Here is a 13,055-nt window from a genome sequence, read left to right as displayed (position 1 = left end):
AAAGGAAATCAGTCCTGAGGGGTCATTGGAAGGACTGATGTTGAAGCTGAAACTCCAATCTTTTGGCCACCTGATGCAAAGAGCTGACTCATTTGAAAAGACCCTGATGCTGGGAAAGATTGAGGGCAGGGGGAGAAGTGGACGACAGAGGATAAGATGGTTGGATGGCATCACCGACTCAATGGACATGGGTTTGGGTGACTCCGGGGGTTGGTGATGGATAGGGAAGCCTGGCATGCTGCGGTTCATGGGGTCACAAAGAGTCGGACATGACTGAGTGACTGAACTGAACTGAATACTAACTTCACTCTATACGCCAGGCTCTAGGTTCATCCACAACACTACGACTGACTCAATTTCTTTTGTTTTTAAGGCTGAGTAATATTCCAGTATATATATATATATATGTATATATATATATATATATATGTACACACGCACACACTACATCTTCTTTATCCATTCATCAGTGGACATCTAGGTTGCTTCCATGTCCTGGATATTGTAAGTAGTGCTGCAATGAACATTAGAGCACATGTGTCGTTTTGAGTTATGAGGGTCATACTGCATACATATGAAATCTAGAAAAACAGAACGGATAAACCAGACAACGGACATGTGAACACAGCAGGGAGGGAGACGGTGGGAAAAACTGAGAGAGTAGCACTGACATGTGTATGCTACCATGCGTAACACAGGGATCTAGCAGGAAGCTGCCGTGCAAAACAGGGAGCATAGCTCGGCACTCTGTGATGACCTAGAGGGGTGGGAAGTCTGATTGGGGCGGCTGGAAGGGAGGTCTAAGAGGGTGGGGATACAGCTAATTCACTTGCTATACAGCAGAAACGAACACAATGTTGTAAAGGAACTATATTCCAATTAAAAAAAAAAAAACAACCTTGAACATTATCTACAACAGCACCGTCCAAAAGAACTTTTTGTGATGATGGACATATTCATATTAAATACTGTCTAATATGGTGACTGTCATCTACATGTGGCCACTGAGCATTTGAAATATGACTGAGGAACTGGATTTTTTAAAAGTTTTATTTGGCCATGCTGGGTCTTAGTTGTGGCATGCAGGATCTTTAGTTGTGGCATCTGGAACCTAGTTCCCTGACCAAGTATGGAACCTGGATCCCCTGCATTGGGAGTGCAGAGTCTTAGCCACTGGACCACCAGAGAAGTTCCAAGGAACTGGATTTAAAATTTGTAACTTAAATTTAATTAAGTTTAAATTTAAATAGCCAGTGTTGATTGTGCATTTAGACAGTGCAGCTGTCCACAGAATAGCAATGAATTCTTTTAAGTACTATAATTTAAAGACAAATCTAAATTTCCACTCTGCAAATTGAACTTCCATATCAGAAAGTCCAATACAAATGGCTAGAAAGTTTGCTTGGGACCACTATCTAGCCTTCACCTTTCTCAAAGTATATAGACATTAACATCAGACTTTCCCCAACCCCCCACTGATAAGACACAGCTTGACGACAAGGATTTGATGGCGAAAGCCACCTTGCTGGGACACATCTTCAGTCTAGAAGAATGGACTGGGAGGCAAATGTGGGGTGAGAGGCGGGATATTTCTAGCTATGGGAACTTGAGTTTGAGGGCTACTCTGAGACTCTTCCATCTTGAGAGGTCTCTATGATATTGAATCACTAGTGGGATTTACTGACTGCAGGAGCTGGAAGGTAAACTGGATCCACTGGCTTTCAGAAAGCCTTTAATAGACTGCCTTGATTGAGGCTATACCAGAACACAGCCCTGTCTGGAGCAGGTGACAAGGAAGGGTCCAGAGAGAGCCTGGAGCATCAGGCCTCTTGGCTGGTACCACTCCACCCTTGCTGCATTCAGAACCTCTAAGACAACTGCATTAGGCAGAAGGCTCTATATTTCTTCATCTCCTTGGTAACTACCCTTGTCCATTCTACCACCTTCTCTCTCCTGGAGACCACAGAGCTTCCTAATTGGTCTCCTGGCTTCTACTCTTAGCTCCCTACAACTCATTTTCCACACAGCAGCCAGAATCATCTTTTCAAATCAAATCATCTCTGGACTTCCCTGACAGTCCAGGGGTTAAGATTTTGCCTTCCAATTCAAGTGTGCGAATTCAATCCCTGGTTAGGGAGCTGAGATCCCACATGCTGGGAGAATAAAAGACCAAAACATAAAACAGAAACGATATTATAACAAATTCAATAAAGACTTTAAAAATGGTCCACATCAAAGAAAAAAAATCTTAAAAAAAAAAAAATCAGATCATCTCACTCCTCTGCAAGATTCTCCAGTAGCTTCCTACTCTAAAAATTCAACCTCTTCACCATGGCCTGCAAGGCCCTGCTCACCTTTTTGACTTCTTCTCTAGTCATCCCCTTTGCTCATTCTGTTCCCAGCCACACTGATCTCCTGGCTGTTCTTCAGACAAGTCAAGCTTTTGTGAATCTCAGGGCCTTTGTACCAATGCTTGCTATTCCCTCTGCCTAAAATGCTCTTCCCCAGACCTTCACATGGCTGGCTCCTTATCATTCAGGCCTCAGTTCAAATGTCACCTCCTCAGAGTGGCCTTTCCTGATCACCTCATTCATTGCTCCTGCTATTCCACCACTACGTTATGTCTGTTTAGTTGTTTCGCAAATTTCTTGAGGAATATTAACATATTATAAAACTCACCATTTTAAACGCACTTTTAGTGAAAACACCAAGTTGTACCACCACCATAGGTCAGTTTTAGGCTATTTCCACCTTCTTGAGATCCCTCATGACCATTAACTGTTAATCCCCATACCTACCTGTCCCCTGCCGCAGGCAAGCACTAATCGATAATACTCTGTCTCTACGGATTTGCCTTTTCTGACTATTTCATGTAAGTGAATCATACAATTATCATCTAATACTCCACTGCTCTGTTTTATTTAATTATTATTATTATTTTTTAACTGTGCCATGCAGCTTGCAGAATCTTACTTCCCTGACCAGGGACTGAACCTGCACCCTCAGCAATGGAAGTATAGCATTCTAACCACTGAGCCATGAGGAAATTCCCTTATTTTATTTTGAAAATATTTTTTATCTTGGTAAAATATACATAACATAAAATGCACCCGTTTTCACCATTGTTGTAAGTGTATAGGTCAAGAGCATAAAGTACATTCACATTGCGGTGCACCCATCACCAACATCCATCTCCAGAACCTTCTCATCCCTCCCAACTGAACCTCTATATCCATTAAATACTAACCCCTTTCCTCTACTCCCCAGCCTGAGAAGACTACCATTCTACTTCCTGTCTCTGATTCTGACTACTCTTGGTGCCCCCATGTTAAAAGAATCATACAATATTTGTCCTTTTGTGACTGGTTTATTTCACTTAGCATAACGTCTTTGAGGTTTATCGATGTTATAGCACGTGTCAGAATTTCTTTAATAGTTAAAGCTGAATAATATTCCTCTGTATACCACATTTTGTTTGTCCATTAATCTGTAGATAGATACCTGGATTGCTTCTACCTTTTGGCTATTGTGGCCAAGAACATGGGCATATAAATATCTGTTCAAATTCCAGCTTTTACTTCTTTTCGGTATACACCCTGATGTGGAATTTCTGGATAATATAATTCTATGCTTAATTTCTTGAGAAAGTGTCCCATTGTTTTCCACAGCAGCTGCATAATTTTACACTCCTATCAGCAATGCACAAGGGTTCCAATGTCTCCACTTCTTTATCAACACTTGTTATTTTCTATTTTTTATAGTAGCCATCCTAATGGGTGTGAAGTAGTATCCACTTTATTTTTACAATTCATTCACCACTACTTATTTACTTATTTAAATGAGAAATATTTAAATATTTTCTTATTTACTTGTTTGTTTAAACATTAATTGCCTCATCTCTCCAAACTAGGATGCTAGCTGCATGAGGGCAAGGAGCTTGTTCACCATAACTCCAGTGGTATCCAAGACCCAACATACATTTGTTGAATGACTAATAGACCTTAGGGCTACAAGCTTCTACAAACTGTAGCCCAACCACCCTTCTCCTTCTTTTATCAACCCAGGGATACACTGAAGCTGCTAAGTCGCTTCAGTCGTGTCCAACTCTGTGCGACCCCATAGACGGCAGCCCACCAGGCTCCCCTGTCCCTGGGATTCTCCAGGCAAGAACACTGGAGTGGGTTACCATTTCCTTCTCCAATGCATGAAAGTGAAAAGTGAAAGTGAAGTCGCTCAGTCATCTCTGACTCTTCGCGACCCCGTGGACTGCAGCCTATCAGGCTCCTCCGTCCATGGGATTTTCCAGGCAAGAGTACTGGAGTGGAGTGCCATCGCCTTCTCTGACACAGAAGCTACGGAACTCCTTTTAGCTACTCTGACACATCAGAGAACCATGAGGAAGAACTGTAAAGATTTTTTACCAATGATGTAGTTCTTTTCCTTGTGAAATATGAAGAAAAGAATATACTGCCAGACTATAACCTTGAGAGCATCCACAGCCTTTGTGAATATTCTGCTAAGGATACAATTATAACCAGGAGAATGTGCTGGGCTCCTCTGGAAGATCTTGGTGCTACTCACATGCAAACATACAAGTGGCAGCTGCTTGAAATAGAATCAACCAGCTAAGAGTGAAAACTATAAAACTTTTCACTAGAAAAACAAATTGTGCCGTCCTTTCTTGTACATTACCTATGCTTTCTAAAAATAAATTTTTTTTCTAAAAAGGCTGGCATTTGTTACTCAACTTTTGAACATTAGTTCGGGCAGCCTAGGCAAACCACAAATAAATATGTCACAGAGACTGCCTGTCGTCTGCTTGTTTTCCCTTCTTTCCACAGTTGATAGAAGACGTTTATTCAAAAGAAGACTTCTGGATTTTAGCGGAGCTCACAGATTCCTGACAAGAAGCCTTCATTTCAGGGCTTCCTTGCAGCTAGTAGGGGCCACGTAATTAATAACTGGCAAATGTGATGTGAACATCGAGGTGCATGTAATTCTGCACAATATCCTTAAAGGGAGGATCTGCGCCCTTCTTCTCTTCCTTTTTGCTGGCTAGACCATGTATCTAACTGATGGCTGGAACTTGAGCACACATCTGAGAGGATACTGAGTTCCTAATGATTTGAAGCAGCCACACCAATTCTGGATTGTCTACCTCCAGATCCCTTCACGTAAGGGAGAACCAAGCTTCTGGTTTTTTGTTGCTCTAGTTGCTAAGTTGTGTCCGACTCTTCGCAACCCCATGGACTGTGGCACGCCAGGCTCCCCTGTCCACAGGATTTCCCAGACAAGAATACTGGCATGAGTCGCCATTCCCTTCTCCAGGGGATCTTCCCAACCCAAGGATCGAACCTGCATCTCCTGCATTCACAGGTGGATTCTTTACCATTGAGCCACCAGGGAAACCCAACCTGGTTGAGCTACTGTTACTTTGGATCCCTTTAACTGGGAGCTGACCTAGTCCTAACTCACATAGAATCTCCCCAACAAGATTATAGGAGAACTGAAGTACAAAAATTTCCTAAAGGTACATGACAACATTGATTGTTCCATCAAAGATGAGCTGCTTATAGCTGATGCCAAGCCCAGCTCAGCCAATATACTAAGTGGGTGGCAGTGATCTGCCATGTTGCCTGTGGGTCAGAAGGAAAGATGAGTCAATACCAGCAACAAAGGGTAACAGTGTTGGCTAATACTTAGTGAGCACTCATTATATCCCAGGCACTCAGCCCAAGAGCTTTATATGTACCATCTCATGTTGTCTTTACAACAATCTTGAGGTTTAAAGAAGATAAATCCATCACACAGCTTATGAGTAAAGAAATGTGGGCCCACCTACCTCACCTTTGCATTGTATCCATAGGCAGCATCCATTAATACTTCCCTCCCCCATACATAAGAATGGGGTAGTCAGGGCTCTCTAGAGCACTCTAGTTTGTCAAGGAGAACTTTCACTGGACACCCTCCTCTGTCCCACCAACACTAACAATGCCCCTAACACCCAAAACACTGGGCTAACCATGGAGTCTACTTGTCAGGCACAAGATGCCTCTCAGTCCCTAATTTCCTTGGATCATTTTTAACTCATAGCCATTTACTTACAACTGAAAAACAACTATAATGTGAAAACCAAGTTACATGTTTGTTTCAGAGCCTTATTTTACATTTATGCTAATATCAATATTTCGAGGGGCTTCCCTGGTGGCTCAGCAGTAAAGAATCTACCTGCAATGCAAGAGACCCGAGTTTCATTCCTCGGTCAGGAAGATCCCCTGGAGGAGGGCATGGCAATCCACTCCAGTATTCTTGCTGGAGAATCCCCACGGACAGAGGAGCCTGGCAGGGCTACAACTGAGTCGGACACAACTGAAGCAACTGAGCATGAACATTTATACCGCTGCTCTGGGCCTCAGTTTCCTCATCTATAATATGGGAATAATAGTACTTTCTCACAGGATCTCAAAGATTCGGTAAAATTATGCCTGTTAACTTCTGGCACACAGTAAGTGCTCAACAAGAGGTATCTACTTAAAAAAATCATAATTCATGGCTGACATTGAATGAAGCTTTCAGTGAACTAATGTTTCAATTATTAAACAACTTCCCTAAAATGAAAAATTACAGAAGATAACAGTCACTACTGTGCTAACTGGAGAGATGACTCAGTCTAGTTGACTAAATCCAGACTTATTTTTTTTAAGCTAGCTGTCTCTAAATCTGACTTCGTATCTTAACTTAACTTAATCTGTGCTATTACTAACCAGCCTGGGCATTCTGTTAGTTTTTGTCTGATATTTAGGCATTTCTCCCCCTGAAAGTGAAAGTAAAAGTTGCTCAGTCCTGTCTGACTTTTTTCGACCCCATGGACTATGGAATCCTTCATGCCAGAATACTGGAGTGGGTAGCCGTTCCCTTCTCCAGGGAATCTTCCCAACCCCGGCATCGAACCCTGGTTTCCCACATTGCAGGCAGATTCTTTACCAGCTGAGCCACAAGGGAAGCCCTTTTCCCCACTAAGTTATTATTATTCTCTATTTTTAGATTGCCTTTAGTGGTGGTTTTTAAAAAATATCCTTTCCCCCCAAATGCATTTGTGAGAACAATCATTTAATTTTTTTTAATATTTATTTGTCTATGCTAGGTCTTAGCTGCAGCATGCAGGATCTTGTGTTGTGGGATCCTTTTTAGCTGCAACATGCTTTTAGTTGCAGCATGTGGGACTTCCCCCACCAGGGCTCAAACCCTTGCCCTCTGCATTGGAAGCTCAGAGTCTTAGCCACTAGACCACCAGGGAAGTCCCTTTAGGGTGGTTTTAAGTCAGAGACATTAATAGGATTTTTTTTTCTTTTTCTTTTGCCTCACTGCCCTTCAATGGAAATAAAGTAGTCAGAGGTGAGTACTACCTTTGATTTTCTATCCACCACTGGAGACATTTATGAAAGGCACAAGCAATAAATAGCTCCTAAAAGTCTTTACAAGAGGCCTTTGCCTGAAAATAGCCTTCATTCTGAATCCATGAAATTCAGCTGAGTCCAACTGGGTTTTCAGAAAACACATCTGCTTTAAGAATTTATCCCTCCAAGCATTATCTCGAGCCCTTTCTAATTGTTAACACAGGACACCACCAGTTCTATTAAAAATCTCCCAAATAGTTGAGGCAAAGCCAACATTTCACTATTTCAGACATTTACCCCCAACCCAAATTCTGTCACCAGAGGAAAAAAGCAGCAGCTTTTAAAGTTTTCAGTATTCATTTTTGGAGAATAATCTTTTAAAAACTGCTTACTGTGATTTTCCAGGTACATTTGCTATTGGGAGGGTACACTCCAGGAAAACCTTCGCTGCCAATAAATCCAGACTCTCCGGTAAGAATGCCGCCACATGTGAAAACAGGTCTGGGAAAATAAGAGAGGAAAAGAAATCTGAAACAGAGCCTAACAATTCACTGTCAGTTTCAGAAAGATGTAGTTTATTAATAGGGATAAAATGAATACTATTAAGTGCCTGCATCATATAGGGAATTTGAAATACTTATCAGGGCTTAGACTATTTAAATTATGCCTAATAAAACATTCAGTCCAGCTACAATGATCTCCACCATAGTAACACTATAATAACAAGATCAATCTACCGATCTATCCATCCATCCATCCACCATCCATATGCAATCAAGTCCTTATCAAGTGATAAGATGTCACTGGAAAATGGTAAATAGAAAATGTAACTCAGGGGAGTGAGAGAGAAAGGGTGAGAGCTAGGCTCTGTGAAGTGCATGGTTTTAAAGATAGACAAGTAATTAGTTAATGTGGAAAAGTTTTAATTTCCTAGATTAAGAGAGATGCCTAATTCTCCCCGTTTTGGAAAACAGTTGGCCATTGGCAGAGCCTCCCACTGAAAAAGGAGGTTGATGGTGATGGAGGTGGAAAAGGAGATGCCAAAGTTGGCCATAGGACGAGTCCCCAGCCCAGGTCCTGGAGCCATCCAGCAGCTCAGAGGTTGGTGAAGAGTTAACTTTCCGAGAGCTGCTCCCGGGCGCCGGGCAACTCGGGCTTTTCCGTAGGCTTAAGCCTCTGGGCAAAGCGTCTCCAGGGAAGAAAACAGAAGTAAACCAAAGTTCACATATTTGGGCCCCAGTGCTTCTTTGCACCCATATAAAGCTGCGGGCAGAGGAGACCCAGGGCAGGTTAAGCCCCTACCACGTGGTGGCTGGCCAGCTGCAGGGCCGTCCAGCGGGCGAAACTAGGGGCGCAGGAGGGAGCCCCGACGACGGGCGCCGTACCGCGTCTCGGTGGCGCGTGGGTCCCCCGGCGCCCCAAAGTGGACCGGGTAAAGCAAAGCAGCGGGCGAGGGGAAGGAAGGGAGGAGGGGAGGGGTGCGGATGGGGGTCGCGTTACCTCTCCGAGAGCTGCGGCCGCGAGTGCTGGGCGGCAGCGACCAGCAGCAGGCAGAGCGGGGCCCAGGCGCCCGCGCCCCTCATGGCTGGTGAAGACGCTCGGGGCTCGCCCCACCCCGGCGCGCACAGCGGAGCACCGCGCTCTCCGCACCCGCCCGGGCTCCCGCCCCGGCGCGCCCCGCACCCCGGCTTCTCCCGCTCGCTTGCACGCGCCGCCGCAGGGCAGCCCAGGTAGCTGGGTGTGCGCGGCAGGCGGGGCCGGGGCGCTTTTCTAGAGGCGATTACGGTGCAGTCTGCTTCGCCGCTGGATGTCCCCTGAGGAGTTGCTCTGGCAGCCACAGGCCACTGCTGAATATCCCGTTTGTTCTCCAGCGGCGAGAGGGGGCGGCTCCCAGGCCGGAGCCTCCTCCTCTCTTGGGGCGGGCGGGCGGCTCCTCGCTGGCACCCCGAGACCCGCAGTCCCGGTCACATCCCGCCGGCAGGGGCGGTGAGGAGAAGGATGAAAGAGAACCCCCTGCCAAGTGGTACCCAAATGGGACTTGGTGCCTGGATCCACAGATGATGGGGGGTGGGGTGGCCTTGGTTTGCTTTAGGGGGTGTTTCTCTCTAGTTGCTTTTAAATAAAAAGTATTGACGCTTGCTGGTTGCTGGAAAACGTAGGGTTCCTCCTTCAAACACCCAGCTCCAAGGACAGAAAGGGGAAAATAAAAGAGGGATTCTATCATATTTTAACTCCTACCCTAATTCTCTTACTTTAAGCAAACACGGACCTACACACACACACACCGCTCCATACACACGTACAGTGTCAGTAGATTATTTTATGTATTTACTGGTGTGTGAGAATAGGGAGATAGTTTCTATTTGGGAGGGGGATTAGAAGTTAGAAAGGAGTTTTCAGCCATGCGATTTGTGACTGAATTATCATTATTGTGCCAAATATAAGACAAAATCCGGATCATCAGTTCTCACTATCCCCTGTTATGTTTTGAAAATAGTATTTCTTTGCCGGCATCTCTCTCTTTTTAAAAAGATATTTTCCAACAGTGTCTTTTTCTGTAGTATTAATTACTTAAGATTTATAGAGAATTTCTTTTTCCAAGAACAATTGCAGTCTTATGGAGTCAAGACTTTATTTCTTTTAATTAGTTTTAATTAAAAATAATTTTAAATATTTATTTTGCTAAGTGCTTCTCAATAACCATGGATTAGTAAAAGAAAAACAAGAATGGAATGGATTCACCGAGGTTTTTCAATGACCAGGTCCCCACAAAAGGGATATAGCTGAATTTAGATGCCTCCTTTTAGATGTTCCTCCTGCATTATTTTCACCATTCTAAGCAAAATAATAATAATAAGCATTAAGATAGTACTTACCAAGACTTCATTCCTAATAATGAACCTACAGTGTTAAGAACATAATTACTCCTGGCAAGGAAATAAACAAAAGTTGGCTACATAGAATAATCTTATTTTTAGAAAAGTGGATTCCAGGATTCAATAGTAGGAACCAGAATTTCCCTGTGAGGTTTAGATTTTCTTACTATTTTTGAAAAAGTGAAGGAAAAATACACCAAGAACTACAACTTTAAAAAAATTTTCTAAAGGCACCACACCCTGTGAGACATTTAAAAAAAAATGGATTACAGAATTTGGCAAACAACATTGCATCCTGAAACCGACACCATCAACCCAATAAAATTGTTTTAAAACAGCAAATAGGAAAATAAATGATTGTTTATTTTGCATATTTTTCAAGAGTACGCTATCCAATAGCATATGTGTTTTAGATGATATTTTATTGAAAAGTCGGAGTTTTAAATTATAGAGTGAAAATATTGCTCAACTCACTTTCTGGTAATGATTTGAAGTGATCATAGCCAGAAAATACTTCATTCTTAGGACTAAGCTAAGTTTTCAAATTTTTGAATTAAAAAACAAACTATTAAACATGACTAAGTAGATAGATAACTGTTAGAACATAAGTACTCAACAACTCTTTTCTTAATTTATGTGTTTATATAATGACTGTGTTTATTACTGTGTTTATATCCTCACTAAAAAAAGTTAGAGTTTCAGCACTGATAGTTCTGTTATTGTTGAGATATATAAAAAGACATGGATGTTACCATATGATTTTAGAAATTTACTAAGACCTCATGATTTGCTGTTAGAAATGCATATTTAACCTGGAGCTATAATTCTGACCAAAATTATAAACCTTTAATGTCCCGAGAAGTTTAATGTGTTAAAATTGAGACAGACCCAAGTGGACTCTGAAGCTTCATATAAGAACCTTCAGTGAGACTGATTTTTGGACTTCAGAGATGCAGTGTTGGTATAATGGTAGGTAGCCACAGAATTCCAGGCACTAGGAAAGGGGAAAGGTGGAAGGGACCAAACCCTGTGGATGCAGAGTGGTAGTTGAGGTGATCCTTGTTGTTCAAAGTGTATATTACCCAGCCTTTGCAGTAAACCAAATCGCACAGACTCAAAGTCATAAGAGTATGAGAATATTCACCAGTGGACTAACCACTAACAAAATCAGACCACACTCAAATGTATTTTATCAGCATAATATCAGCACCTGTGTGGACATAATATCAACACCTGTGTGTACATTTTGAAGAAAGTGGAGAAAACCACTAGACCATTCAGGTATGACCTAAATCAAATCCCTTATGACTATACAGTGGAAGTGAGAAATAGATTTAAGGGACTAGATCTGATAGACAGAGTGCCTGATGAACTATGGATGGAGGTTCGTGACATTGTACAGGAGACACGAATTAAGACCACCCCAAGAAAAAGAAATGCAAAAAAGCAAAATGGCTGTCTGAGGAGGGCTTACAAATAGCTGTGAAAAGAAGGGAAGTGAAAAGCAAAGGAGAAAAGGAAAGACATACCCATTTGAATGTAGAGTTCCAAAGAATAGCAAGGAGAGATAAGAAAGCCTTCCTCAGTAATCAATACAAAGAGGAAAACAATAGAATGGGAAATACTAGAGATCTCTTCAAGAAAATTAGAGATACCAAGGGAACATTTCATGCAAAGATGGGCTCGATAAAGGACAGAAATGGTATGGACCTGACAGAAACAGAAGATATTAAGATGAGGTGGCAAGAATATACAGAAGAACTGTACAAAAAAGATCTTCACGACCAAGATAATCACGATGGTGTGATCACTCACCTAGAGCCAGACATCGTGGAATGTGAAGTCAAGTGGGCCTTAGGAAGCATCACTACAAACAAAGCTAGTGGAGGTGATGGAATTCCAGTTGAGCTATTTCAAATCCCAAAGGATGACGCTGTAAAAGTGCTGCAAAGGCTGGGTAATACACACTTTGAACAAATTTGGAAAGCTCAGCAGTGGCCACAGGACCGGAAAAGGTCAGTTTTCATTCCAATCCCAAAGAAAGGCAATGCCAAAGAATGCTCAAACTACCACACAATTGCACTCATCTCACACACTAGTCGAGTAATGCTTAAAATTCTCCAAGCCAGGCTTCAGCAATACGTGAACCGTGAACTTCCTGATGTTCAAGCTGGATTTAGAAAAGGCAGAGGAACAAGAGCTCAAATTGCCAACATCCGCTGGATCATGGAAAAAGCAAGAGAGTTCCAGAAAAACATCTATTTCTGCTTTATTGACTATGCCAAAGCCTTTGACTGTGTGGATCACAATAAACTGTGGAAAATTCTTAACAGATGGGAATACCAGACCACCTGACCTGCCTCTTGAGAAACCTGTATGCAGGCCAGGAAGCAACAGTTAGAACTGGACATGGAACAACAGACTGGTTCCAAATAGGAAAAGGAGTACGTCAAGGCTGTATATTGTCACCCTACTTATTTAACTTATATGCAGAGTACATCATGAGAAATGCTGAGCTGGATGAAGCACAGCTGGAATCAAGATTGCCAGGAGAAATATCAATAACCTCAAATATGCAGATGACACCACCCTTATGGCAGAAAGTGAAGAAAAACTAAAAAGCCTCTTGATGAAAGTGAAAGAGGAGAGTGAAAAAGTTGACTTAAAGCTCAACATTCAGAAAATGAAGATCATAGCATCCGGTCCCATCACCTCATGGCACATAGATGGGTTAACAGTGGAAAGAGTGGCTGACTTTATTTTGGGGGCTCCAAAATCACTG

At 42.5% G+C, this 13,055-nt stretch overlaps 1 protein-coding gene across 1 annotated transcript in view; it reads right to left on the bottom strand.

Moving 5' to 3' along the window:
- PCOLCE2 (procollagen C-endopeptidase enhancer 2) overlaps window positions 1-9,596 on the bottom strand; it is an 84,708-nt gene extending 75,112 nt beyond the window's left edge. The window contains exons 1-2 of the mRNA XM_069563310.1: window positions 8,898-9,596; window positions 7,790-7,898 (exon numbers count right to left, since the gene is read on the bottom strand). Of these exons, the coding sequence (XP_069419411.1) occupies window positions 7,790-7,898; window positions 8,898-8,980 (192 nt within the window). The 5' untranslated portion in view covers window positions 8,981-9,596. The remainder of the gene's footprint in view (window positions 1-7,789; window positions 7,899-8,897) is intronic.
- Window positions 9,597-13,055: the final 3,459 nt, after the last annotated feature.

The sequence above is a fragment of the Ovis canadensis genome, chromosome 1 (assembly GCF_042477335.2).
Source record: "Ovis canadensis isolate MfBH-ARS-UI-01 breed Bighorn chromosome 1, ARS-UI_OviCan_v2, whole genome shotgun sequence".
Lineage (NCBI taxonomy): Eukaryota > Metazoa > Chordata > Mammalia > Artiodactyla > Bovidae > Ovis > Ovis canadensis.
The sequence above is the reverse complement of the archived record's forward strand: the minus strand, read 5'-3'. Positions and strand labels throughout refer to the sequence as shown.